The following is a 26415-nucleotide window of genomic DNA, read 5'->3' on the forward strand; positions in this document are numbered from 1 at the left end:
TGAATTTCCCAAGTGAAACAGAAACACTCGTGCAAAAGGAAATAAAATAAAATAAAATAAAAATTATATATATATAAATAAATAAATAAATAGAAAATGCAAATATAAATGAGGAGGAACTCGTGGTCTGCATTTTTTTGCAAGAGAAAGAAAGCAAAAACCTCTGGTGGCGCGTGGCCGGCGAGTGGAGGAGACACGGCGGACGGCGGCTCTGAAATGGGTTCGAGAGAGCGAAAGAAAGCAGCAACATCTTCCTCAATGAATCATGAGAAGCCCACAGAATTTGATGCATCCACAAGCTCTAGTGCTGTACTTTTCTCATAACTCAGCTTTTACCTTTGAATTTCATGCTTTTTTACTCGAGATTTTCAACTATTTTTCCGGAGCGCCACGCTCGGTTGTACCTATCGGCGAATTGACTCTGTCGAACGTGCAGGTGGTGAATGTCGAGAGTTTAGCGAGAGGATTCCTCATAAGCGTATATTTGGAAAAGAATTCGCCCGGATTGTTAATTCGGATTCTAGAAGCCTTCGAAAAATTGGGACTCGAAGTCCTCGATGCTAACGTGTCTTGTTCCGATTGTTTCCAACTCCAAGCAGTCGGGGAAGAGGTTCGAGTTCCATATCATAAGCTCACTAACACGAACATAACCCAACAATTAAAACTTCAAATTCGCTTTTTTTTGTTGTGCAGAATGAAGACACAAAAATCGTAAAGCCCCAAGTGGTGAAAAAAGCAGTAAAGCAAGCAATCAAGGAATGGAGTGAAAGTAATGCGCAGACATGACTCACGTATACTTTACTTGTAGTTCGTGTTTCTTCTAGACGCGATTCGGAGTTCGTGTTTTTACTAAGCACGATCTCTAATCGATGATATACATATCATAACGTACGTAACTAAAAAAACGTAAGATTTTGTCAAGAAATATTGTTTAAATTATCAATGTATTCGCACTCGAAATGTCAATTTTCTTACCAGTATTTTTTTTTCTCGAGTGTAAGTATTATCTTATTTGTACAATATTTTGGTTCAAATATTTGTTCGTATAATCTTATCGAAGAAGGAGTTGTTTTCATTGTTACCATACTCGGTGTTTAAATTAAGTCTGCCTTTTAGGGTCAAATCTTGGAGCCCGTCCATAATGATTAAAGTTGATTCAAAGTAGAGCATAAACCTAAAAGTATTGAAGAAAGCCATTCGAACAGTCGATTATTGATTTCAATCCACGATGATTTTTTTTAGGTTTAGGGTTTAACTAAAAAATAATCGTTCTTAATTACGTAATTGTCTCTAAAGTCACATACAAAACTACTTTATAGACGTTAATGTGAGCATAGCTCAATAATAATATACCATCGATTATAATATATATATAAATAAAAATATTTAAATTATTGTTTATAATGTTTTAATTCTAGTATGTATTAATTTAGTTATTGAATTTTAATATTTATTGTAAAAGTATTATTGATATTTAATAAATTTTCTTTTAGATATATAAATAAATTAATTAATTAGAGTAAATGCATTTTTATGTTATAAGAGTAGGTTCGATAACTTAAGAATTAGTAAAAATTTAGTTAATAAATTATTAATTTCATAACTTAAAAAAAAAAAAGTGTTTTTTATTTAATTTTATTATATCTTCAATATTCGGCAACCACTAGATCGGTCCAAAAGACCGGCCCAACAATGAATTTAAACTTCAACTTCGAGGGCTTTGAGTTACGGATGGTTTTGATCATGTGAAACCGGCTCCTAAGGATCCGATCTTCGGTGCGACGGAGGCTTTCATGGCCGATCCATGCACGAACAAAATCAACCTTGGAGTGGTAATGATTAAACTCTGTTTTTTTTATTGCTTTCTTTTGAATTCGTGGAAAGTTTTTCGTGTTTTTGATTTTTGAATTAATTACTTTGGAAGGGAGCTTATCGGATCGATTAGGGGAAACCGGTTGTGCTTCAATGTCTTGGAGATGCTGAATCGAAGATCGCCGGTAGTGAGTTCTTGTAAGTTCCAATGCTTAGTTTCCTGCTGAGTCTTGCATTCCATGCTTTCGAATTTTAGAGAGTGATTTCTGCTGCGGTGAGTTCAATATTTGTGGATGAGTGTGTTAAGTTGATTTATGGAAAGGATTCAAATGTTGCGAAGGAAAGGAGATTTTCTGGAGTTCAGGCACTTTCTGGGACTGGAACATGCCGACTGGTTGCTGAATTTCAGAGCCATTTCCATCCTGATGTTCCAATGTTCTTGCCTGAACCAACTTGGTCTAAGTAAGTTTGCACTTGCTTTAAGTATTTTTGCAAACATACACTCGGGTAACAAAGAAAACGCATACCTAGTTTAGATCACTGTTATAAATAATTTGTTAAAATCAATGACAAAGAATAAATGGACTTTTCTTACAAATAGAATGTTTTAAGGATATGATCTTGGTAAATGCTTTTTCGTACCATGGCAAGTGAAACTTTCTGCTCTGATAGGTTAGTGTTAGGAACCACGAACCTCTACAATGGTATGATATTGTCTAGTATAAAATTTCATGGCTTTACTTTTGGTTTTCCCAAAATGCCTCATACCAATGGAGATGTATTTCTTACTTATAAATTCGTGATCATTCTCTTAATTAGCCAACGTGGTACTCGCTCCCAACAATTATTTGATTTAAAATTCCCCATAATGTTTTTTCTTTTTGCTCCATTCTTGTGATCACAACCTAACGCATGAACAATGGCGAGAAATTTCGAATCAATTAATGTGGTTGCAAATAATTTGATGTTACACGTTAACATTGCATGATGATGGAGAGAATGATGCGACTTAACTCCAACTTTTCCTTCCAGGTGACACATCACTTTCCCTTTGTTTGACATGGCGTATCAAGGGTTTTCCAGTGGAGATCTTGAAGGGATGCCAAAGTTATATGGCTGTTTCTTGAAGATGGATATATGGTAGGTTGTGCTCAATCATATGCGAAGAATATGGGTGTATATGGACACAGGGTTGGTTATCTAAGGTTAGTATCTATTGGCTGAACTCTAGATTGCTATCAATAAGGAAATATTGTGTAGTGTGAAGTAATTGTCTTGCGTTTAATCGAAGTGTTGCAGTGCTTCAAATCTTAATTGGGTTTCTTAGTTACTAGATAAGGGTCAGCATGGTCTTATTTTTCTTACTTTATGATTGTGTTGCAATAGTTTAAATCTTGATCTCTGCCTCTTGCCTGCCTTGTATTATGACATTACATCCATTTGTTCAACTTTTCCCCCATTTTCTAGTGTTCTTGGCAAAGTTCAACAGCAAGCCATGATAGTATGATCTCAGCCTCAGTGACTGGCCAGGCAATGTATAGCAGCCCTCCCATTCGTCTGAAGCCTGAATGGATTGAAGAACTGAAGGTAATGGATGAATATTTTGTAAAGTCTCTTCTTGATTTCTTGGAGGATATAGATTGTGAGATCCGACGTCAGTTGGAGAGGGGAACAAAGCATTTCTTATAAGAGTGTGACCCTAATAGACGCGTTTTAAAATCGTGAGACTGACGGCGATACGTAATAAGTCAAATCAGACAATATCTGCTAGCAGTGGGTTTGAGCTGTTACAAATGGTATCAAAGCTAGACGACAGTGAGAACGCTGGCCTTCAAGGGGGATGGATATTGAGATCCCACATCAGTTGGAGAGAGGAATGAAGCATTCCTTATAATGGTGTGGAAACCTATCCTTAGTAGATGCGTGTTAAAACCGTGAGGCTGACGGCGATACATAACGGGTCAAAGTGGACAATATTTGCTAGTGGTGAGCTTGAGCTGTTACAAATGGTATTAGAGCCAAACACCGGACAATGTGCCAGTGAGGATGCTGGGCCCCTAAGGGGGGTGGATTGTGAGATCCCACATCAGTTGGAGAGGGGAATGGAGCATTCCTTATAAGCGTGTGAAAATCACTCCCTAGTAGACGTATTTTATAACCATGAGGGTGACGACAATACGTAACGAGTCAAATCAGACAATATTTGCTAGTGGTGGGCTTAGGCTGTTACAAATGATATCAGAGCCAGACGGTGTGCCAATGAGGACGCTGGGCCCCTAAGGAGGGTGGATTGTGAGATCCCACATGAGTTGGAGAACAGAACAAAACATTTCTTATAAGGGTATGGAAACCTCTCCCTAGTAGACGCTTTTTAAAATCGTGAGGCTGATGGCGATACATAACGGGTCAAAGTGGACAATATTTACTAGCGGTGAGCTTGGGCTTGGGCTTGGGCTTGGGCTGTTACATAAATTCTGATAAATTCTGATGTGTTTTTACCCTCCTACATTTTAAGGTTTTTGGCCAATTGCATTTGATCTATTAAAGCTAGTTTATTTGATAATCTTGAGAAATTGAATGCTCCTCTCAATCGGGATCACATAGTCAGTTATGGTACTAAGAATTTGGCTAAGTTACATTTTTGTTCCCCAATATCCTATCATTGAATCCTGCAATTATTATTGGTTGCATTCCAGCTTTTTGATTTCTTTCCAGCTAAACTAATGTCCTGTCACATGTCCATATTTTCAATCAGTATGAATTGTTTGACGCATATTTCATATCATTAAAATAAGATTATATCACGAAATTCATATGGCACATACAACACTAATGACATCTTGGAAGGTCTATGATGAGAATGTTCGAAGGCATTGAGATATAAATTGTTATTTAGGTAAAGACTGAGTGGAAAAATTTTGTGATAAAGCTGTTTAATATTTGTTTATTTACCAATTGTGACAGATGCAGGTCGGAATGGTTTGCTATTCTGGTTTAAACTGTGAGCAGATTGATCTGCTGGCTAGAGATTTTGGTGTACATATGAACAGGGATGGACGTGTGAGGTACCTCTAAAACTTTATGTTAGGCTGCATTAAATTTGCATCTTTGATTGGCTGGTCGATGATTTATGTTTTAATTAATTGAGCGATAGTTAAAATATAAGAAATAAAAAATTTGTTTCTTTGATTTCTTTCCTAGTTTGATTTATTATCTTCCGGAGGGTGTAACGACAAGAAAGGTTAGTTACTTACGTAGAGTATTAAGTCAACAATTATAATCTTAAATACTTAAACGTCTCAAGATGTAGCTTCTAATGACATTTTATTGTTCAATTTAGAGATGATACGAAAACTCTAGCCAATTGAATCTAAGAATTCTTATGGATATATGAACCCTTGGATCACAAATGTCATACCCGTCCAAATCAAGGCGATTTCATTCCATAAGATAGGAAATTTTCAGGTGAAAAACAAGATCTTTACATTTAAGATATTAGGTATCCTCTAACGAAAAAGACATCATTCCAAGAGAAATGAATATTTGGATTATGTTGTCGATCAAATCAGACCAAAAAAAAAAAAAAAAAAAAAGANGATTGACCGAGTAATACTTATGAGTTTAAACATGCAACTTAAACTATATAAAATTATAAAGAAACTAAGTTATATACTAAGAGAAAGTACAAATGCTTCTTTTATTATATTTTCCACCTCTATCTTACGAAGGTAACATACATAAAACATGTAGCCAAAAAAATGTAAATAAAAAGAACTAAAAATATACTAATGGAACACCATATATTTAGGTTTCAATCATCCACCCAAAAGTTGATAACCATCCAAGAAAAAATGAACGCCCACTTAAAGTTAGCTTGAGTCCATTGTCCAAGTTGGATTCTTTTTTTAATGGGACATTATCGACAACTTAAGTTCAAGTTTAATGAAACTTGACTTTATTTAATGTGATTAGAGTCTATCTTATGGTAATTTGATCGACATTTTTTCACTTCTACAAAATTTATATTCACTAATTGAGATGGCTTCTAGTATTCTAAAATGAGTAAATAAATTATTAAAATGATTATAAATGAGCTTTAGTGTTTGATGTTAATGTATATAGTGTTGGTATAATAAAATTATGTGTAACATAGTAATGGGTAGATGAGAATTTTCATACTACTCTTAATTACATTGAAGAAAAATTATTTATTTTTTAAAAGAATTTAAGTCGTGGGACCAAAGAAAGAATCTGTTATATGTCGATGTAGCATGGAGTTAAAGTCCATGGTACCAAATCACGGGGTCTTATTTATGTCGTCGAAAGTTTAGAAAACTAGAGTTGTATATTAAACTAACATTGAATCTTTTTTAAATTTGATTATTGTATAATGAATGAGGAAGTTGCTGAATGTTTGTTTACCATCGGTAGCAATGGATTAGCCTCTTTCTTTTTTCCGACCAATATAATGGTTATAATCTTATGAAATAGAATTTATGTGAGATCTTACATCTAGCTGATGGGAACAAAATATTCCTTATGAGAGTGTGGAAACATCTCCTTAGTATACGCATTTTAAAATCGTAAGGTTGACGACGACACGTAACGGACAATAGTGGACAATATCTGCTAGCAATGGGATTGAGTTGTTACAAATGGTATTAGAGTCAGACATCAAGCGGTGTGTCAACAAGGACATTGGGCCCCCAACGGGAGTGGATTGTGAGATCCCACATCGATTGGAGAGGAGAACAAAACATTTCTTATAAGGGTGTGGAAACCTCCGATATGTAATTGGTCAAAGTAGATCAAAATTACTATCAGTGTACGTGTACGTGGACCGTTAGTATTAAAGTGAAATATTTGATACTTAAAAATTTGGAAATTCAGAATTGAAAAATTAAATAGGTTGATGGTAACAGATACCTATTTGTGTAATAATATTAGTAAAATGCAAAGGATAAAATTCTTGTTCTTTCTTATGATTAGAATCATTCTTCTTTCCTGTCGGTGCAAATGTTTAGTTGGGCACCAAATGGGTACTAAAATCTTACTACATGACAAGTTTGTTTCCTTTTCACGGTTTTATATCTATCAAATTGACCCGACTCGGTCAACTACACGACCAAATTTTACGATAGATTTCAATTATATTCTTCGACCCTTACCTCTTAATAAATTTTATTTTAGTTTTTAAATAAATGAAAGTTTTCAAGAATTTATTGTTAATTCGTATATTTATAATTGAGATTTATCAATAATCACCTTATCTTATAGAATTTAACCTTATATTTTCATACCCGTGCCCTTGATCAGTAGCCCAACCTAGAGGGTGTTTTTGTCCCTAAATTTTTATTTTTGATGTTCGGTTTTTGTAATACTTTTGATAAATCAATTTGAGATAAAAAAAAAAGTTCAATAATTACAAAACATGCCAATCAAACGATCAAACTTTGAAATGATAATTAATGTTTTTGTATCAGTTTAGGTTTTTCACTTAAGAGACTATTACATCCTCCTAACTAATAACTAATAAATTTTTAATGCTAAACTATAAATTTAATTTATAAATATTTAATAAACTTCTAAACTTTTAAATTTATATTCAATAAAATTTTAAATTGTGTTTAATAGATTTTAATTTTTTAAATGGTCTTTTAAATTTAGGAAATTAATAGATAAAAAATTAAAAGCTTTATTTATATTATATATAATTATAATGGTAAAAATAGATTTATAGAAACAATGAAAAAAAAAATGGTAATTATTCCTAAAAAGAGTTTTAATGCGAGAAGGAATATAGATGTATTAAATTGCATAGCTAAACTAGCATAAACATGCTTTAGGTTTAATTATTATTATTTTTTTTTTACAAATTTAATTATTTCAAATGAACAGAACCATGATTCTAAAGCTTTCTTCTCCGATTCCGATTCCGATTCAGAAACTATGAAGATTATCAATCTCACAGCCACAGCGGCCAATTATCTGCCGATGCCGAAACAAAGTACCGAACCGGTGGCCGCCGCAGCCGCAGCCGCCGCCGCCGCCGCTTTCTCCTTCGAATGCGAGATTCCGCTCGGTAACCGTCGCGCCAAACGGCGTCCGGCGGACGAGTCGAACATCGATCCGGAAGACGGCAATGACGCCGAATTGGAAAATGGCGGCGACAACAGATCGTCGATTTTCCTCTTCGGATTAAAGAAGATGTGGAAAAGCGAGAGCGATTTGGATCGCTTCTTCGGCGGTTTCTTAACAGAATCGGAAAAGTAAGAGGGAGGAGGAGTGAGAGGAGGAGTTAGGTCATCGGAAAATCGGTGAATAGGCGTACCTGGCTGAGACTCCCAACCGAAGGGAACAGCGCCGGCCAATCCGGCATAGTAGACTCTGGAAGAGTAATCGGCTCTGGAGCTTTCTCTGGTTAGAAGCTTGGAGAAGAATTTGTCGTTGTGCTTGATCTGAAGCGATTGGTGGAGATTATCGGAGGTTTCGCAGAGCATAATTGTAAGTTTCTGAACACGGAATCTCTGAATTTGCGATCTCTGATTGTTCGTCGAATCTCTCTCTCTCTCTCTCTCTCTCTCTCTCTGTTTGTTCTTTTGTGCGAAGGCCATTGATTAGGGTCCCTGAAACTGTTCATAAATGCGCCTCTGCACGGCCTTTGTCCCCCCTTGGAAAAAGGGTTTTTTCTTTTTTCTTTTTTGGATTACTTTAAATAAATAATTATAATTTCAATAATTTTAGGCTGTAAATTATGGGTTTCATTTATTTATTATTGGATTATAATTAATATTTGGAAATTATTAGTGTAATATTAATCATTAGGATTATTATTTTATTATGAGATAGAAAATCTTACATCTATATATTTAAATTAATTGAATTATGTTCATGTTCGTTAAAATATTTGAATTCATTTTTAAGAGAGGATAAAAGTTTTTTTCGAAGATTCCCAACTTTCTGGAGATGATAGGAGATATTGTTCTTTTTGGGCTTCCCCACACAGCTAAGAGATAAATGGTGGTTTGTTCCTTCTCCCCAACCAATGTGGGACATCACAATTCCACGTTGAGGGGAAGCCCGAAAGATAAAGCCCAAATAAGACAATATCTACTAGCGGCGAACCTTGGCCGTTACATGATTTGTTTTGAAAACTTTTAGGGGAAGCTTGAAAGGAAAAGCCCAAAGAGAACCATATATGTTAGCAGTGGGCTTGAGGTATTACAAATGGTACTAGAGTCAGACACTGGGTAGTGTGCGAGCGAGGACTTTGTGCCCCCAAGGGAGGTGAATTGTGAGATCTCACATCGGTTGGAGAGGGGAATGAAACATTCTTTATAAGAGTGTGAAAATCTCTCCCTAGTAGATGCGTTTTAAAAATCTTGTGGGGTAATTTGAAAAGGGAAAGCCTAAAAAGAACAGTATCTACTAGTGGTGGACTTGGATAGTTACAAATGACATCAGAGGCAGACACAGAGTAGTGTGCCGGCGAGGACGCTAGCCCTCAAGGGAGGTGGATAGTGAGATCCCACATAGGTTAGAGAGGGAAGACAATTTTTAAAAACTTTGAGGGGGAGCTTGAAATGGAAGGTCCAGATATGACAATATCTGCTAGCGATGGACTTGGGCTATTACAGATCACATAATATCAAGATAGTTAGAAGACATAAGGGTCAATCCCAAATGACTATGACTATCGAGAACTACTAGAGAGTTGTGATTGAGTTCATATAGGTGGATTATCTGAACCTAGATGAACTCAATCAAGGTGATAAGTTAAGATGAGCTAACTTTTATAAGACCAATGATTCAGGGGTGCTCGATAGACGATATGAACCCAATCATTGATATGAACCGAGTGTTTTTTAAGGTAGTACCCCAATCAGGTACTCGTGTACACGGGCCACAATGTAGCTAAATAGTGGTCTATTATGACCCTATTTGTTAGAATTAGTTTCATAACTATTTAATACATATATTCTTTAATTAATATTTATTTTTTAAAAATACTGATTTTATGAATTATGGAGGAAAAAAATTCCCGACAAGATCTAAAGGAATCAAGATATTTTGAAAGTGGGCCGAGTAGTTCTTTTCTATAGGCCCACTAGCTTCCATGATAATGGTTGCTTTATATAAACTGGGCCATATTGGGCTCTGAATGGATCACAATGGAAACTCAATTAAATTTATAAAAAATGTAAAAAATATTTATATAAATATTTTTAAAATTGGTGTGGCAATATGGTTTTTATGAAATTGACCAATATTTTAAAATTATTTTATATTTGGGTATATATGAAAATTTGTTAATTCACGATAAAACTCGAGATTGAAGATAATCAAAAGAGTTGTATGAGACGCTTCAAACCGAGCTAATTTAGCAAGAAGCTGGAATATTTTGAAATTGTTTCATAAAATTTCGGTAGGTAATGACACAACTTCATTGAACCATTTTTTCTCTGTAAATTTAATGTTGATTATCCAACGCTCACTGGTTAAGGCTTTAGGGCATATAGATACATATTTTTGTATGTTCGTATGTTATCAACAATGGAAATGAATGATTTACCCGACAACAAGAAATAAAAATCTGAATTATTCTCTGGAAATGGAAATTAAATTTAATGGTAAAAATATTTGTAATTTTTTTTTAAATTAAAATTATTATTGGAATTTTTAAAAATTTATGAATAATAAATGTGTTTTATTATTTTAACCTAAAATAAATAAATAAAAAGGTTGGAATTTATGAAAAAATCTCGGAATTAATTCTAATTAAATCAGATACCCTAAATTCTATTTATTGGACCAAATTTGTAATTACAAAAAAGATCGACCATTTCATTTTCCCTCTCTCAGTTCCCCGAAGAACTTTCTTCCCTGTACCTTCTTCTGTTAATGCTCTCGCTTCCATCTTCTCCAAAAATCCAGACTAGACGCCATTGTTGTTCCTCTGCCCTTCATCAACCTCCATTGATTCCTCTAATTTTCTCAAGGAAAGAAGAGTTTCGAGGTCTGCTTTTAATGGAGTTTCAATTTGCCTTCGTAAGTTCTTGTTCGTTTTTTTTTTTGAATTTTCTTACTGAATCCCTAAAATGTCGCATGTTGCCGTTCTGGTAGTTTATGCAACGAGAAAAAACTCGGAGTCCGAGTTTCATTTGGTGATGGAGATTTGAGAGCCGTGAGGTTGTCGGTTGGTTAGCGGCTATTACTTTCTTTAATGGAGAAGCGCGGTGGCGTCAGGGCGGAGATTGATACTTCGGCGCCGTTCGAGTCGGTGAAAGAGGCTGTCAGTAGGTTTGGCGGAAGCGGCTTTTGGAAACTCTCCAACAGTAATGGTCACAGTCACAGCCATCTATCTGAACCTGAGGTTCTTTCCGCCCACCCTTCTCTCTTTCTCTCGCTCTCTTTTGTTGAATGTGGATTGTTTATTTTAGAATTTTCAGATTCTAGTTAAATGGACGATTTCGATAATTGCAGCTTGTTTTATAATTATCTCTGCAGCTTTTGGTGTTGTTATAGGTAGGGAATGTTCTTGTTTTCTTGTAGTTGGTTTGTTTTTATTGTCTTTTGGAGGTACTAATTTGAAATGTTTAGATGCATATTGGCCAGTTTGTAGATAAGATAAAACTAGAGGCCTGATTTCAAGTTTTAGTTGTTTTCCATTTCAAATGATCGTGATGAAGCCAATTGCTCTTGACATGCTTTGTATCACAATCTGTATGAGGCGTGTTGCCTGTGGCTACATGTCAAATCCTTTGGTCATGTTTGTCTAGGACGTGTTGTCCATGGCCGCATGCTCGTTCCAAACCTCTTTTACTTGATTTCATGTATACTTAGGTCTTTAACCATTCTTGTAGTCGATACGGGGTGTATGACTATTCACCAAAATCATGTTTACACCCACCATGACAGAAATGCCCCAAAATATACTTTAGGAGATGTGACTGTTAGGAATCACGACCTCCACAATGGTATAATATTGTCCACTTTGAACCTAAGCTCTCATAGTTTTGCTTTTGGTTTTCTCAAAAGGCCTCGTACCAATGGAGATAGTGTTTCTTGCTTATAAACCCATGATCATCCTCTAAATTAGCAAATGTGGGACTCCCTCCCAACAATCCTCAACAGTGACTAGTCGTTAATCCTTCCTACCTGGGTTATATACTATCAAGGTTGTGGTTATTTTATTTGCTTTTAGAGACTTGATCGTATGTCTGAATTGTCCATGGCTTACGGTTTCCAAGGTTAGAACAAATGTCACACCATTGATGTCCCGTTGCCACAAGAGTGCGATTGTGACCTTGTACAATAGCAGCTAATATAGTTAAACGATCAGAAATTTTGGATATTCATTAGTGACTCTCTTTCCTGAAAATAACTAATGTCAAATTGGTTTATATTCTCTCTACTTTTTTCAAAACTATTGGGGAGAGGCTTCGAAAATTTTCAAGGAAGCCCTACCTCGACATCCAGTGCAGACTAATTTGAGAATTAAGTTTGTGCCATGTCCTCTGACCTCTTATGTCCTTTCTTTTTTTAATCTTTTCCTCATCATTAGCATGATAAGAACGCGATCGAGGTTGACGTTGCAATACTTGAAAAGAAGGCAATGGACATGAAGAGTGAATTGATTGTCAAAGAAAGGAAGATACTTGAAAAGAAGGCAATGGACATGAAGAGTGAATTGATTGTCAAAGAAAGGAAGATCCTGGAAGTCTTAAAAGAACTGGAAGCAAACAGGAGGAATGTAGAAGATTTGAAATTTAAGCTGCAGAAAGAAACAGCTGAAGTCAGCATGATTCGGGAAACGAAGAGAGATGATATGAATGCAGCTTCTCCTGAAGAAGCAGATAAGGAAAACCACATGAATCTCGACAGCCGAGGTCGGAATGTGCAAGTCTCCCCTCCAGCACCTGGTGTAATTCTTAAGGAACTGGAACGGGCAAAGTTAAATCTTACCAGGACCACGAGCGATATTGCTGATATACGAGCTTCTGTTGAATCTTTTAACAGGAAACTAGAGAAAGAAAGAACTGGACTTGAGAAAACTCGAGAGAGGTTAGCCCAGAATTCGTCTAATATATTGGCGCTCGAGGAAGAGCTAAACCAAACAAAACTGAAGTTACAAGTGGTAAAAGATGCTGAGGCCAAAGGTTTTCCAGATAACCCTTTAGAGATGTCCAAGGAGCTGCAACAATTAAGTTATGAGGCAGAAAAGTTCAAGAAAACGAGGGAAGCGATTGGACTCGAAGTTTCAAGAAGAGAATCCGAGATTGAACAGAACAAGGCCGTGCTAAGAACAGCTCAAGTCAAATTGGTTGCTGCCAGAAAAATGAAGGAAGCTGCTAGAGCAGCAGAAGCTATTGCTCTATCTGAGATCATGATTTTGACAAAGCATAAGAATGCATCTAGCGATGTTTCACAAATTCATGGCAGCGAAAGTGTAACGCTTTCGTCGGAGGAATATTCTACTCTTACTCGTAAAGCTTGTGAAGCTAAAGAACGATGTACGAAGAGAGTTATCGACATCATGCAACAAGTTGATGCTGCAAACACGTTAAAAATGGAGATCTTGAATCAGGCAGAGAATGCTTCTGAAGAACTCGAAACAAGTAAACGGGCATTGGAAGCAGCTCTGAGCAGGGTGGATGCTGCAAATCAGGGAAAGCTAGCAGTCGAAGAAGCGCTTTGCAAGTGGAGGTCGGAGCACGACCGTAACAGGCGTACCATTCAAAGCTCTACCAAGTTTAAGAATCCTTGCACTTCTCACTATAAAAAGGATTCTCGGCTACTTGACATAAATGGAGTGAATATGGTCAGTGATGGACCAACGCCTGTTTTGAAGCCAACCCTTTCGATAGGGCAGATACTAAGCAGGAAGCTACTACCTCCTGAACAATTTGAATCGGTCACGCTACCGGAGAAAAGCTCGGTTGGAAGAAAGATGTCACTTGGTCAGATGCTCAGCAAACAAAATGATGAGGTATCCTTTATAAAGATGGCTGAAAAAGATGGTAGCCAGAAGCTTACTTTTGGAAGAAGAAAGAAGTCGGGAGTCGCTCGGTTTACTCTGCTGTTGGCGAAACGAAACAAGAAGAAGAAGAAGAAACCTGCAGTGTTTAGGAAATAACCTGTTACTGTTAGCTTAGCTTTAACTTTGATCTCTTTATCATTCATATTTTAGGCTGGCTTCTTAGTGCTTTCTTTTGTATCTTCCCTCCCCTTGTTAGAATCTTTACTTTAGGATGATGTTTATATTTTGCATAGTTTCTAGATTAGCTTTGCCTTATACATTTTGTCTTTTTTTTTTTTTACCTATGCCATGATGAGATGTCTATTTAATTCGCAGGATTCAAACTATGCCTCGAAGAGAGGATGAGGAAGGATTCAAGAGGGTTTTTTTTTTTTTTTTCCGGTAAGTTAAATGGGTCAGGGATGGGGATACCTGCCCTGTCTTGGCTCGTCTCGCCTCACATATATAATAACTCAGAGCCTAATCCTCATGAATTTTCTGTGGAAAATTTCGGATTTGATCCCCTTAAAAATAAATGGAGAATCTTGTTAAGATGAGTTTGAAATAAGAGGTGGAGACAGAGATGGAAAAATCTTCTCCGTCCTTGCTCCAACTTGTAACCGTTTCTAGCCTTTATAGTTCTAATCCTTTTAACTATGTTAAGATTGAATTTAGTTTTACGAACTTTATACAAGCGGAGAAAAAATGATTATCATCTCAAAATAGAATCTTTGATGCCCCCTAAGGCTTATCCTTTCATTTGAAGGAGTTGTTGTGGAAGGTTTCTCCATTGTGGCAACCATCAATTGCCTCAAATAGCATTAGATTCTATTGAGTAGAGTAAAAGACATAACTTGCTCTCAACAAATGAAAGCCTTTGCTGACTCGTGTCAGTTTTGAATTGAGAGGGACATCTCGAACCAAATATGCAAATGAAAGATACTTAAAAAGATTCTCTTCGAAAATTAAGTTTTATTTTTCATTTTTGAGAGATTCAAGAACATGGGACGATCGAGAATTTGAACCTTAAATTAGGTCGAAGGTATATGTCTTTACATTATTGCTCGTATGAACAAAGTTCAATTGGTTAAAGAATTAAATATATCTATCGTTGAGGAGTGACGTGAATACCCACTTCCATAATTGCACCGTCTAAGATAAGAAATTATGATTGAACCTTAAAAAAATATATCAATCTTTCCGTATATCCTTAATTTTTTAAAATTATACATAAAGAAAAATGAGATGAGCGTGTAACATGAAATATTATATTTATCAAATCTCTTTAATTTTTTAGTTTTTAAAAACCAAAATTTCTTAACGGATATTCCGAATATATTTAATTCACCAAATTTAAAAAGAAAAAACATATTCTAAGCATCAAATTAAAATAATCATTTTTTCAAATTAAGATTATAAATAATACTTCACTTTTGTTTTTGAAATTTGGGTGAGAATTCAAACATTTTCATAAATTCATCCATTATAAAATAATTTTAAAAAGTTAAAAAATTAAAACAAAATTGATAAAATTACTTTATAAATTATAAATAACTGATAAGATTTTAAAGGAATAAAAATGAAATTAATATTAAAAAATTGTTATAATTTGGGAGTTTTTATTAAAATAATTCCTTAATTAATTTGTGGATTATTAAAAGTTTTAACCAAAATTAGTGGAGGAAAATTAAGGTGAAAATTGATAATAATTAATAACTCCAAAATTTATGGATAAGCATTGAAAAAATTCCATTTAATTAATATTTAAGTTCCAACCCAATAGGACACGAACAAGTTCCATCTTCTCTTTCGTACGCCCTCCGAAGAACGGAACCAGAGCCTGGCTGTCTGAGCCTCTCATCGAAGGTCTGTATTTCTCTGCAATCTGAATTCGATTCTGTTTCCAATCCTCAATTCTTAATCCTGCGTGCTGAGAAACCGCGGGAAGAAGAATTAACGATCATCCATGGTTCAATTTTCCGAGAATCGTTATCTTTTTCCTTCGTTTTCTTCGTTGCCAAATTGATGTTCTAGGGTTCTTTTCGATCCTTACCTTCAAATTTTTCCTCTGTTGTTTGTTCTATTTGTGATCTGTTCTTATTTCATTGACGTCTGTAATATGCAAATATCTTGTAGTTTTTATCCTCGTTGTTCGTTGATTGAGTCCATGCTGTGGTTGGATTAAAATTCTTAAGTGAATCGATAAACGTTGACTTAAAAAAGATCGCCGTGTAGTTATAATACGTTTCCCCCTTCCATTTCTCGGTTGATTTTTCGTTGTCTTTTACAGGCATCAGGTGCAATGGATTTGAGATTTGGACTTGTTTTCCTTCTTGTAGTGTGTGCTGCTTGGGATTGTGATGCTAGAAAATTGGCATCATCTGGTAATTCTTTATTGCTTACCTTCTTCCTACCAAATTGGCAATTTGTTCAACGTTTCTGGTTGTTGTTTAGAATTGACGTAAGTGTCTTGCTTCAGTTTCGGCTCTAATCTTTTAGAAACTTCAATTTCATCGCATCAAGTCCTCATCGTCACTAATTCTTAAAAGAAAATTGTTGTGCAACATAAGGAAAATGAAGGATATTTTTGTTACGATGTCTGATGGATCGTAACCCTATTTGATTGAAGAAAAATAAATACATTAAAGATGAAATTGAAAAATGGTTGAAAAGTTAGAGATTCAATGGTTCTGATTATGTATCCTGATTTTCGGTCCTTTCCCTATTACTTGTCTTTAAATCTTCCAACAAATAAAAGTGTTGTGTGAAGATGATTTTTATTTATTTTTGAAAAGGCATTCAATCTTCTGATTTGAATGATATTTTATCTCATCAGAGAAGTTACAATTTCTTCCTTCTCAGATCATGAGTCAAGCTACCTGGAGCTAGAGAAGGACGTGGAGGCTTCATCTGAAGCTTCCAGCAATCCCAAGATATGTAAACTTTGTGAGAGCTTGGTCAGTCAGGCAGTTGAATACCTTGCAGATAACAATACCCAAAATGAGATCACTGGTATTCTCCAGCAAACGTGCGCTGTATTGGGCGTGTTCAAGGAGGAGGTATGACAGCTTAAGTGTCCCTATACAACTTTTTTATTTCATGAATCTGTATGAGTGTGCTTTTGAAACAATATGCAACTGTCTGAAATGAAGGAAAATAACTATAGACTTTGCTGTTGTTAATATTATGTTTATCTTTGTTTCAACTTTCAGTGCGTCAGTTTGGTGGACAACTATGTTCCTCTCTTCTTCTCAGAGATTTCCTCAATTGAGCCTTCTAGCATCTGCCAATCAGCCCGCATCTGTGAGCAAGTTACTATAATCTCCTCGCAGATTCAGGATAATAGCTGTGGATTCTGTCAAGAGACTATTTCAAAAATATTGGATAAGTTGAAAGATCCCGACACACAGGTTCATATTACACACTCTGCTAGTTATGCTTATCAGGAATTTCTAACTATGGAACAATTATATTGAGGAAATAAAATTTACATAGATAGGGAAAAGCTATATAGATGGAGATGATCTGCAAATTGTAAATAATAATTGTAATATGGATTAGGGTGGGTGAATTAACAAAATTCGTGCAAGTAGGAGAAATCTGAAAACTAAGATGGATGGATGAATCTTTGGTCAGTATGAAATGGAATGATTAAGAGTTCGAGAACGGTGAAACAGGATAATTTTGGTGCAATCCTTTGCCATTTTGAGAGGTTGAGCTAGGATGTTGGGTCTTGGCTGTTGGCCAGATCTTTTGTCAGGATGACTATTTTGTGAATATCTGTTGATTGGAAGGTCGCAGGAATACGTATATGTATTTTTTGATAGTGTCAAAACTTACCACAAATTCTATAGTTGTTAAGAAACACGTATATCTCTCTCGAGGTCTCGAGGATGGTAGTTTCATAGAAAATTCTTATGTTCGTGAACTTATCGCATTCTCTTGAATATGAAATAAACTTTATCATTTAATGTGGACGTGTATTGAACCTTCCTTCTGAGCATATGGCTTATTTTCTTTGTGTGTATCAGATAGAGATACTCCAGACGCTTCTGAATATGTGTGACTCCTTGGGGTATCGTGTGAAACAGGTACGAAAAAACTTGGATATCAATGCTTTTAGTTACCTGTCCACATATTTTCTGATTTCGTTGTTCGTGAATAGCGAAAAGAAAATATGATTCATGTCCTCGTGTCGATTCTTCCATCTTTATTTCTTTCAATTCCTGAAGTCTGTCTAAAACAATTAGTCTCTCTTTCACCTTAATATATCCAAAATGTAACTAGCTGAGGTTGACCAAGTGATCTATCCTTTCTATAATATCCAGTCTTGGGTGACTGTTTTCTGCCAACTTCTTCTCTTATGTTGCTTTAGACTAGCGCCTTACATTAAGTTAATGACCGCCCTCAGTAATCTTCTGGGCGGTGTTCAATATGTTATTCTGATATCGTGACATTTTCCATCATGAGCAGTGCAAGAAATTAGTGTTTGAATATGGGCCTCTGATCCTTGCCAATTCGGAGAAAGTTCTAGAACAAACAAATATTTGCAAAGCTATACATGCTTGTCCAGCAGTAGCTGGTGGTGACAACACCACATCATCTGTTGGAACTGTGTCTTCGCTCGCCTACGCTTGAATGCGCACACAATCACGACGGAGGGATCTACACGTCGTGTCTGAATGAAAATGGGTAAGAAAATTACATCTTCCTTGCCTTTCTCTGTCTGTTTATGAATCTAATATGATAACAATCCTTGTCCGTGGATGGTCTGTGTAATGTACATGATTTACATTGATATGTGGATATATATGTCATTGGCTATTGCTATTTCGAGCCGATTGTTAGTATTAAGGAACTTGGAATTGTCCATTTCAGTCTGCTGTATCTATTCAATTTGAATTGTTGATGATGCTTTGCTTGAATTGGCGCTTATGTTCTTTTGCTTTTAACCTCAAGTCCTCGAGTTCTGAAGAGTCCTAATCTCGTTACCCTCTCGAAGGTCAATGATTTGTAACAGCCAAATCTCATTGCTAGTAGATATTGTCCATTTTGGTTCGTTACGTATCATTGTTAGCCTCACGGTTTTAAACGCGTCTACTGTAGGGAGGGTATAGCCCTACTCCGACCAGTGCCTCGCACTGTCCTCCGATAACTTGATTTTGATACTATTTGTAATAACTTTGACCCACTGCTAGTAGATATTGTCTGTTTTATCCTGTTACGTATAGCCGTTAGCCTCACGATTTTGAAACATGTCTACTAAGGAGAAATTCGCAATACTAATCTAGCATGTGCCTATAGCATCATACGAGTTTTTTCTCACATAACACAACACTAATGACAACAAACATAGCACTAATAACAACAATTATTTGTATTTTTTTCAGTTTAATCAGCTAAATTATATTTAGATTTTAAATTTAAATATAAAGAAAAAGTATAATTTGGTCCACTCATTCATTGGGTAAACAAACCAAGCGGCCTTCCCACAAAGGCTATTTAAGTAAATTCAGTAATACAAAACGACAAAAGAAAAACAGAGTAGAATCCAAGGGATTGAACGCAGAGAAATCCGAAACCAGAGAGAACGTGTGTGGCTGGAATGGAACTGTGGCAGTGTCTGTTACCGAATGCTCAACAGTCCTACTTGTCATTCGCTGATTGGTGCAGGTCAGATAATTAGGTCACAGACAGTGATTGTTCAAGCGAGTACAATTCACCGTTAAAATCGAAACACGTGTCCTTCCCCCCAAGTCTTAATTCATTTTGTAAATAAAAAAAAGAAAAACAAGTTTAATTATTTTTATTTTTAAGAAATAAATTGTAAAAAATGTTGGCCACGTGATTGTACGTCTTTAATTAGATGAAAAAGATAGAATACTAACTATTTAATATACAATTATTTATTTTTAATATATTTAATAATTAAAGCTTTTACAAATGCTATATTTTTCATTTTGATTTTTTATTATAATTTTTGAAGTGTTTTGATGCAAAATAAAAAATAATTATAATACATAGTTTTTTTTATATGGATAACAATCATAAGACTTGCTTCAATTAATATTTTATTGAGTTATTAAAATATAGGAAAAAAAGTATGACTTTTCCTCTAGTATAAGAAAGAAGATTTATGTTCGTAACTATAAATAAATATATAATGTGCTTATCCGTAATTTTTATTTTTATTCAAATAATATATAATTTAGCTTATTTATTATTATTTTTTAATTATGAATATTATTATTTCTTAATATCACCGCCTCACAATTCAAATAATGAACGACATAGCAGAATATGTAATTTGAAGAAGGTCGGGAGGGTATTTTGGTATTTTCGTAATGATATACGGCCGTTATGGTATCTTTTATTAAAATGGAGAAATCAGGCGGCCAAATCGAAGCTTGCATTCAATTTTGCCTTTGCATTTCTGTTTTAGGGTTTGGGTCTTCGAACTTTCTCTGAAGCTCCGTTCCTTTCCTTTGCGTACATTCTCAGTATTCTTGCTCTTTGACAGCTAATTTCATCAGTTTCTTCGCAATTCCTCTTCAGGTTCCTGGTAAGCCATTGAAAATTCATGTTCATTTCTTTTTACGCTCTTAGATGATTTTATTGTCCATTTTCTCTTTGTGAATTTTGTTTCTAGGCATTGAACTCTGATTTGTGGTTTGTTACGATGAGGTTATGAATCGATACTTCTATTTCTTGTTTGTGTTCGATTCTGTTTGGTTTAGTAGAATGAGAGGCTTTGTATTTTCTTGATTTGCCTCTCTGTGTCTCGATCTCGATTGGTCTCTAGAGAGGTAGAAGAGAGATTTGTTTAAGTAACTCTGTGAGATTAATCGAGTGAGGGAGGGAGTGAGACTCTTTAATTTCTTGGTAAGCGATTGAAATTTCCTTTTCCTTTTCCTCTTTTATTTTTTGAACCACTGTAATTATATGATTTCGTTGTCGGTTTACTCCCTGTCAATTTTGTTTCTAGACGATAAACTCTGATTAACGGTGTGTAACGATGAAGTTATGAATCGGCATTTATATTTCTTGTTCTTGTCGTGTATGTTTCTATTCCTGTTTTGTTACCGAGATTCGTTTCTACCGAAATTTGTCCATTTTTTTTGTCCATCATTAGTTGGAGAAAAAAAAAATTGACCGTGTAGCTTCAATTCTGAATGACGAGATTTTTTTAGGTTAATATCATCATCGGCTTGCTTCTAATCACAATTTTTTTTTTTCTATATTTCGCTCTAATTGCTAAGAGTTGGCTTTATTGTTTAGTTTGTGTCATGAGCCGTGATATTTGCAACTATTGCGAGTGAAAGTAAAAAGCTTTTATCTTACAATTATTGAACTCTAAGAAGCTTCTCTCTGTTCTTTAGATGTACTAACTGTAATATATGGAATTGGATGACTTCTTCAGTCTTACTCTACATGATTATCTTGAACTTTGCGATCAGTTATATCCATGTCGATTAGATATCTAATATAATCCTTAAAATGTTCAATGAAGTGTCTGCTATTCTCATTTTTTAATTTTAGCCTGTAAGGGGAATTCTTTCTGACTTGCTTCATGTTCTGTAGTTTGATTAAAGGAACCTGGGAATGCTGAAACATGTGCATGCAAGTCAAGGCTTTCTTCTCTGAGGTTGATGGGGTCATTTATCCATCGAGGATGCCCTGTTGCGTACTTCATGAAATTGGTTATTTAATTCGTCAACCATACAGATTGGGATGCCCAATACCCACTGCAGCTTGCAATGCAAAAGAACATATATACTCGAAGCACAGTGATAATGAAGATGGTTGAGTTTTGTGTTTAAATATTAGCAGTTCATTATTCCGTCCAGCGGCCGTTGCTGTGACTATTTTTTTTCTGCGGTAGTAGATTTGTCATGGAGAAGAAAGGGGCTATCTTGATGCAACGTTATGAATTAGGAAGGCTGTTGGGGCAGGGAACCTTTGCCAAGGTTTACTATGCCAGAGACATTAAAACTGGCTTGTGTGTGGCTATTAAAGTTATTGACAAAGAGAAGATCTCGAAGGTTGGGATGATTGATCAAATCAAGAGGGAGATCTCTGTCATGAGAATAGTTAAGCATCCGAACGTAGTTGAACTTTATGAGGTTATGGCAAGCAAAACTAAAATTTACTTTGTCATGGAATATGTCAAAGGTGGTGAGCTTTTCAATAAGGTATCCAAAGGGAAGCTTAAAGAAGGTGCTGCGCGGAAATTCTTTTGGCAGCTGATCAGTGCTATCGATTATTGCCACAGTAGAGGCGTATGGCATCGAGATTTGAAACCAGAAAATTTACTACTGGATGAACATGGTAATCTGAAGGTTTCCGATTTTGGGTTGAGTGCTCTTGTTGAATCAAAATGCCAAGATGGGTTGCTCCATACTACCTGTGGAACACCTGCTTACGTTGCTCCAGAAGTCATTAACAGGAGAGGTTATGATGGATGCAAAGCTGATATTTGGTCATGCGGAGTGATCTTATTCGTTCTACTGGCTGGTTATCTCCCATTTCATGATTCAAATCTAATGGAAATGTATAAGAAGATCGGAAAAGGAGAATTTAAATTCCCCAACTGGTTTACACCAGAGGCGCGCAGGCTATTGTCGAAGATTTTGGATCCTAACCCAAATACTAGGATATCTATTGCCAAAATAATGGGAAGTTCTTGGTCAAGGAGGGGGTTGGATGTGAAACCCCGAATTAATGCAGAAGAAGTGAAAGAAGTCGATCCTTCAGAAGTCGATGCAGTTTTCGGGTCTTTAACGGAGGATAGAGATTCTGTTAGAGAGCTGAAGCAATTAGTGGAAAAGCCATCGAATTTGAATGCCTTTGACATTATCTCCTTGTCAGCAGGTTTTGATTTGACAGGTTTGTTCGAGGAGACTACTGATCAAAAGAAAGAAGTAAGATTCACATCAAACAAGCCTGCGTCCACCATCATCTCAAAACTGCAAGATCTCGCAAAGTGCATGAAACTGAAAATAATGAAGAAAGACAGAGGCGTATTGAAGATCGAAGGGTGTAAGGAAGGTCGAAAAGGACCCGTATGCATCGACGCCGAGATTTTTGAGGTTGCCCCATCATTCCATGTAGTTGAAATGAAGAAATCGAACGGAGATACTCTGGAATATCATAAGATCATGAAAGAGGATATAAGACCTGCTCTGAAGGATATTGTATGGACCTGGCAAGTTGAGCAGCCACAGCAAGAACAAGAAGTGCTACAACAGTGTCTTTGAGGTAATATACATATTCCAGTTTTATCTATTGTGTGTTATTATTATATCATGGTTAGCTTATTATAGACCATTTTGTAGTTATGGGTTTTGCTTAATTGTTGATGTTAACAACAGCTAAGTATGAATCCATTTTCTGTTGAAGTTATTTTCTCCACATATATATATATATATATATTTTGTATTGAATGATTAGTAGATTCTAAGCATGTGCCATGGTTTCGAGTTGTGATGCCATTATCAGTCGTACAAAAATGCTTTGCCTTAACCTGACTTGAAATAGAGGTAGCACGTGACTTGAATATCATACCATAACATATTGCATTACAATATATCATATCATAAACATGTTAATTTATCACATATCGTGTACCATAACATATTTCATATCATAGGAAATATATATATATATATATATTTCATATCACATATCTTTTATATATATATATATATATATCTATATATTCGTCATTCACATGTCGTATCATAATTATATCATATCGTTAACACTTTGGGGTCATATCATTTCTTATCACAGCCTTAACGTTCTTATATATATTACAGTCATATTGTTACATGAACGTATTTTAGTGATGATATTCTCTTATTAATCGATCGTGACTATATCGTTTTTATGAATTTCTCATATCCATAGCATTTCGATATGTAACATAATCTGAATGTTTCATGGGCATATCTTACTCTTATTATTACATTACGTTTAGTGCATCTTTCTCGTATCCTATCTCATACATATCATCGAACACCTTTTCTCTAACTTATCATAGCCTAAACAAATTTTCCAATCCAACCTAACTCCGTCAAAATACACCCATTTTAACTGTACAAATATATCCATAAAATATCTATTAATCTTGCAAATAAAAAATGTACAACAATCATATAAATTAATGATTACATTTTCTCCTTAAATCATAACATTAATATCAAACATCATCCTATCTATGAATATTTTAATTCTTTCATATATAAAATTTGGTAAGATGAAGATATTTCACACTGCTTTGTGGGCATAATGGGTAAGAAAATATTGTTTGGAGGATATTTAAATTTATATATTGTTCCAATGTCTGCATGTCCTTGTCTGAATTCAAAGCAAATCCGACACCATGTCTGCCATTTCTGTTGCCCCTCTAAGCCCACTAATATATCTTTGTTTCTTTAGGCTTTATTGTCCACCCATATAACAAATACCCTACCCATATATGAATTACTATAATTGAAGATTTAACTTTATATTTGAAAATGCATGTATTTAATAAAGTTCAGTCAACTCACAACGACACAATTTACAAAATGACAAATAGAGACGGCTAACCTCATCAAACAAAAGATCTAAGATATACACATTATCGGTCTATTTTGGTCTCTTTAGCACTTTATATTGTGTACGTCCTCGCTTTAGTTGCCCCATCTAAGCCTCGTCTGGAAAGGGTTAGAGTAGCATGGGTTAGTACGATCATTAAGTTATTCATTTGTTTGTTCAGTGTCTTAAGAGTTTGTTCTTGAGTCATAGACGTTCCTACCTAAACTATCTCCTGGATTTATTTGATTCACCTATAAAGTAGAAATTATCAAGTATTTTTTTTCATGATCCCATCTGATCGGTCGGTTCTCACAAGGTTGAGTTCTTTTGAGATCATCTTTTCTATAAGGTTTGTTTTTAAGGTTTTAAGATATGTTTGTTAGATTGTTCTACTAGCCCTTTTCATCATTGTTGTTAGGCGACTCTAACGTAGATTCCAACCCATTATTCTCATCGTACTATTATGGATACTGTTTTCAGATTTCCTAATAGGGTTTAGTTGACATATCTATCGTAAGCTCCACAATGTAAACATCGTAAAGGAGGTCGCGACCCACAATCTAGCTAATACTCATCTACTTTTATGTAGTCCCTTGCTCTCATCCTAATAAGATCAGAATTAGGGAGTGGTTAGAGAACGACACTCATAAAGTTTTCATATGATTCATGCATTTCCAGAGCTCAATCCTAATTTTATCAACTCATAAGAATACTCTTGTTAACACTTACCGACTAGGCAAGTTTACTTCGACGAAATTAACTAGTAATCTCCTAATAGTCTACAAAGAGTACAAATAAATCATAGTTAGTTCTAAAATATTATATGGTCCCTCAACAACCGAGTCGAGCTCACGATTAGGATTTAGATGACGAAGCCCTAATCGTCTTCGTATAATAGCATAGACATCTCATGCATAACATACCATAAAAAGGGACATTGTAGGGTAATGTAAGCAGGGATACATTGTCATGTTTTTAGTAACAATCAACCATTATTACAATAGCACGCTTCCATACATACTACAAGCTCGTTTTAATTTGAAGTTTTGAGGTGCTACTTGGTACATGTGGTACGTTTTAGGCTAAGGTCCTTAAATAACTCCAAATTTCTCCAAACTCCTCGAACATATGAGTTTCATCAAAATGGAATCGAAAATTGGGTCCAAACTAGCCAAACCGTGTAAAAAAATAGGGAGCCAATTTGATTGAACCGAAGGACCGGTCTAACCAAACTAGCAACGACTAACAAATCGATGACAACTCTAACCCATTGCAATTTTGAAAAATGTGCCAGAGGGTCTCCCCTCCCATCATAAGACCCACTCCCAAGAGTTCTTATCGACATACTTGTTTGACACCTTGATGTCGACTCATTATATCTTAGAATTGAAGAAGGTCTCTAGAGTTCGGTTGTTCGCTGATTCAAGTGGTACATGAGTTTGGTATAGAACATTGTGAGCCCCAACCCCCTATGGCATAACGGGACCAGTCTTAAACGTCTTCAACCCTAGACTAGTAGTGAAAATCAAAGAACTATATATATATTATCCTTTAATTATATCCTAGGAAGACAAGTATGAAACCAAAAAATGATTTAAGAGATTATCCAAATGAAAAATTGCTTCAACCAAAATATGCTTAATTTTGGAGTTCTTATCTTAAAGCTACTGGAAAGGAAGGTGCACCTTATTGGTATATGTAATAACTTTATTTCCGGGNAAGCTACTGGAAAAGAAGGTGCACCTTATTGGTATATGTAATAACTTTATTTCCGGGATTGCTCTTGTTTGAATGTAGTCTCGGTTCATTTACACATCTCCCCTTTACTCGAGTATCACACAAACTTTCGATAAACGGATCGATCGAAGCTTCATTCGTTAAGCAAACCTCTAAAAATATTAGGTTAAATATGAACCAGTTATGTAAGTAATCCATCAATCAATTTTAAATTATGTAGAATATAAAAAGAAGACAAAAAAAAAAAAAAAAAAAAAAATTAATAC

The 26415-nt window shown here is 35.3% G+C and overlaps 5 protein-coding genes and 1 long non-coding RNA gene across 10 annotated transcripts; 5 read left to right on the plus strand and 1 right to left on the minus strand.

Moving 5' to 3' along the window:
- The first annotated feature begins 108 nt into the window (after positions 1–108).
- Positions 109–1059, plus strand: LOC111781937. The gene is made up of 3 exons (XM_023662679.1): positions 109–309; positions 437–610; positions 694–1059. Exons 1-3 carry the CDS (start codon positions 109–111, stop codon positions 784–786), a joined length of 468 nt encoding a protein of 155 aa, XP_023518447.1. The 3' UTR covers positions 787–1059.
- Positions 1060–1727: 668 nt separating this feature from the next.
- On the plus strand, positions 1728–5003 carry LOC111781914. Of its 2 annotated transcripts, none has more exons than XR_002813037.1 (6): positions 1728–1832; positions 1925–2010; positions 2135–2274; positions 2845–3017; positions 3280–3399; positions 4777–5003. It is a non-coding gene; the product is annotated as an uncharacterized LOC111781914 (long non-coding RNA). The 2 variants fall into 2 exon arrangements; XR_002813038.1 differs by having other exon boundaries at positions 4783–5003.
- Positions 5004–7603: 2600 nt separating this feature from the next.
- Positions 7604–8441, minus strand: LOC111781828. Its single transcript, XM_023662540.1, has one exon. It carries the CDS (start codon positions 8424–8426, stop codon positions 7797–7799), a length of 630 nt encoding a protein of 209 aa, XP_023518308.1. The 5' UTR covers positions 8427–8441; the 3' UTR covers positions 7604–7796.
- A 2220-nt stretch (positions 8442–10661) lies between these two features.
- LOC111781133 (WEB family protein At2g38370-like) lies at positions 10662–14129 on the plus strand. Of its 4 annotated transcripts, none has more exons than XM_023661581.1 (4): positions 10662–10828; positions 10936–11185; positions 12377–12433; positions 12491–14129. In XM_023661581.1, exons 2-4 carry the CDS (start codon positions 11036–11038, stop codon positions 13946–13948), a joined length of 1665 nt encoding a protein of 554 aa, XP_023517349.1. In that variant the 5' UTR covers positions 10662–10828; positions 10936–11035; the 3' UTR covers positions 13949–14129. The 4 variants fall into 4 exon arrangements, with proteins under 4 accessions (XP_023517349.1, XP_023517348.1, XP_023517347.1 ...); XM_023661580.1 differs by having other exon boundaries at positions 12377–12424; positions 12482–14129; XM_023661579.1 differs by having other exon boundaries at positions 10662–10860; positions 12377–14129.
- A 1461-nt stretch (positions 14130–15590) lies between these two features.
- Positions 15591–18743, plus strand: LOC111781936 (proactivator polypeptide-like 1). Its single transcript, XM_023662678.1, has 6 exons — positions 15591–15697; positions 16122–16215; positions 16694–16890; positions 17044–17241; positions 17863–17922; positions 18305–18743. Exons 2-6 carry the CDS (start codon positions 16134–16136, stop codon positions 18467–18469), a joined length of 702 nt encoding a protein of 233 aa, XP_023518446.1. The 5' UTR covers positions 15591–15697; positions 16122–16133; the 3' UTR covers positions 18470–18743.
- Positions 18744–20223: 1480 nt separating this feature from the next.
- Positions 20224–22766, plus strand: LOC111781560 (CBL-interacting protein kinase 18-like; the record flags this gene model as incomplete). The annotated part of the gene is given in 2 exon segments (XM_023662227.1): positions 20224–20393; positions 21413–22766. A coding segment is annotated over 1 exon segment (1043 nt), but the record flags the coding sequence as incomplete, so codon positions are not given.
- Positions 22767–26415: the final 3649 nt, after the last annotated feature.

This window comes from Cucurbita pepo, chromosome LG19, assembly GCF_002806865.2.
Source record: "Cucurbita pepo subsp. pepo cultivar mu-cu-16 chromosome LG19, ASM280686v2, whole genome shotgun sequence".
Lineage (NCBI taxonomy): Eukaryota > Viridiplantae > Streptophyta > Magnoliopsida > Cucurbitales > Cucurbitaceae > Cucurbita > Cucurbita pepo.

Excerpts from the sequence above, each read along its gene's own strand:
- LOC111781937 (XM_023662679.1), top strand. The coding sequence starts at position 109 with ATGAGGAGGAACTCGTGGTCTGCATTTTTTTGCAAGAGAAAGAAAGCA. Across the intron at positions 310-436 it reads CATCCACAAGCTCTAGTGCT|GTGGTGAATGTCGAGAGTTT; the intron begins GTACTTTTCTCA and ends TCGAACGTGCAG. Across the intron at positions 611-693 it reads TCCAAGCAGTCGGGGAAGAG|AATGAAGACACAAAAATCGT; the intron begins GTTCGAGTTCCA and ends TTTGTTGTGCAG.
- LOC111781133 (XM_023661579.1), top strand. The coding sequence starts at position 11,036 with ATGGAGAAGCGCGGTGGCGTCAGGGCGGAGATTGATACTTCGGCGCCG. Across the intron at positions 11,186-12,376 it reads GCCATCTATCTGAACCTGAG|CATGATAAGAACGCGATCGA; the intron begins GTTCTTTCCGCC and ends CCTCATCATTAG.
- LOC111781936 (XM_023662678.1), top strand. The coding sequence starts at position 16,134 with ATGGATTTGAGATTTGGACTTGTTTTCCTTCTTGTAGTGTGTGCTGCT. Across the intron at positions 16,216-16,693 it reads TAGAAAATTGGCATCATCTG|ATCATGAGTCAAGCTACCTG; the intron begins GTAATTCTTTAT and ends CTTCCTTCTCAG. Across the intron at positions 16,891-17,043 it reads TGGGCGTGTTCAAGGAGGAG|TGCGTCAGTTTGGTGGACAA; the intron begins GTATGACAGCTT and ends TTCAACTTTCAG.
- LOC111781828 (XM_023662540.1), bottom strand. The coding sequence starts at position 8,426 with ATGGCCTTCGCACAAAAGAACAAACAGAGAGAGAGAGAGAGAGAGAGA.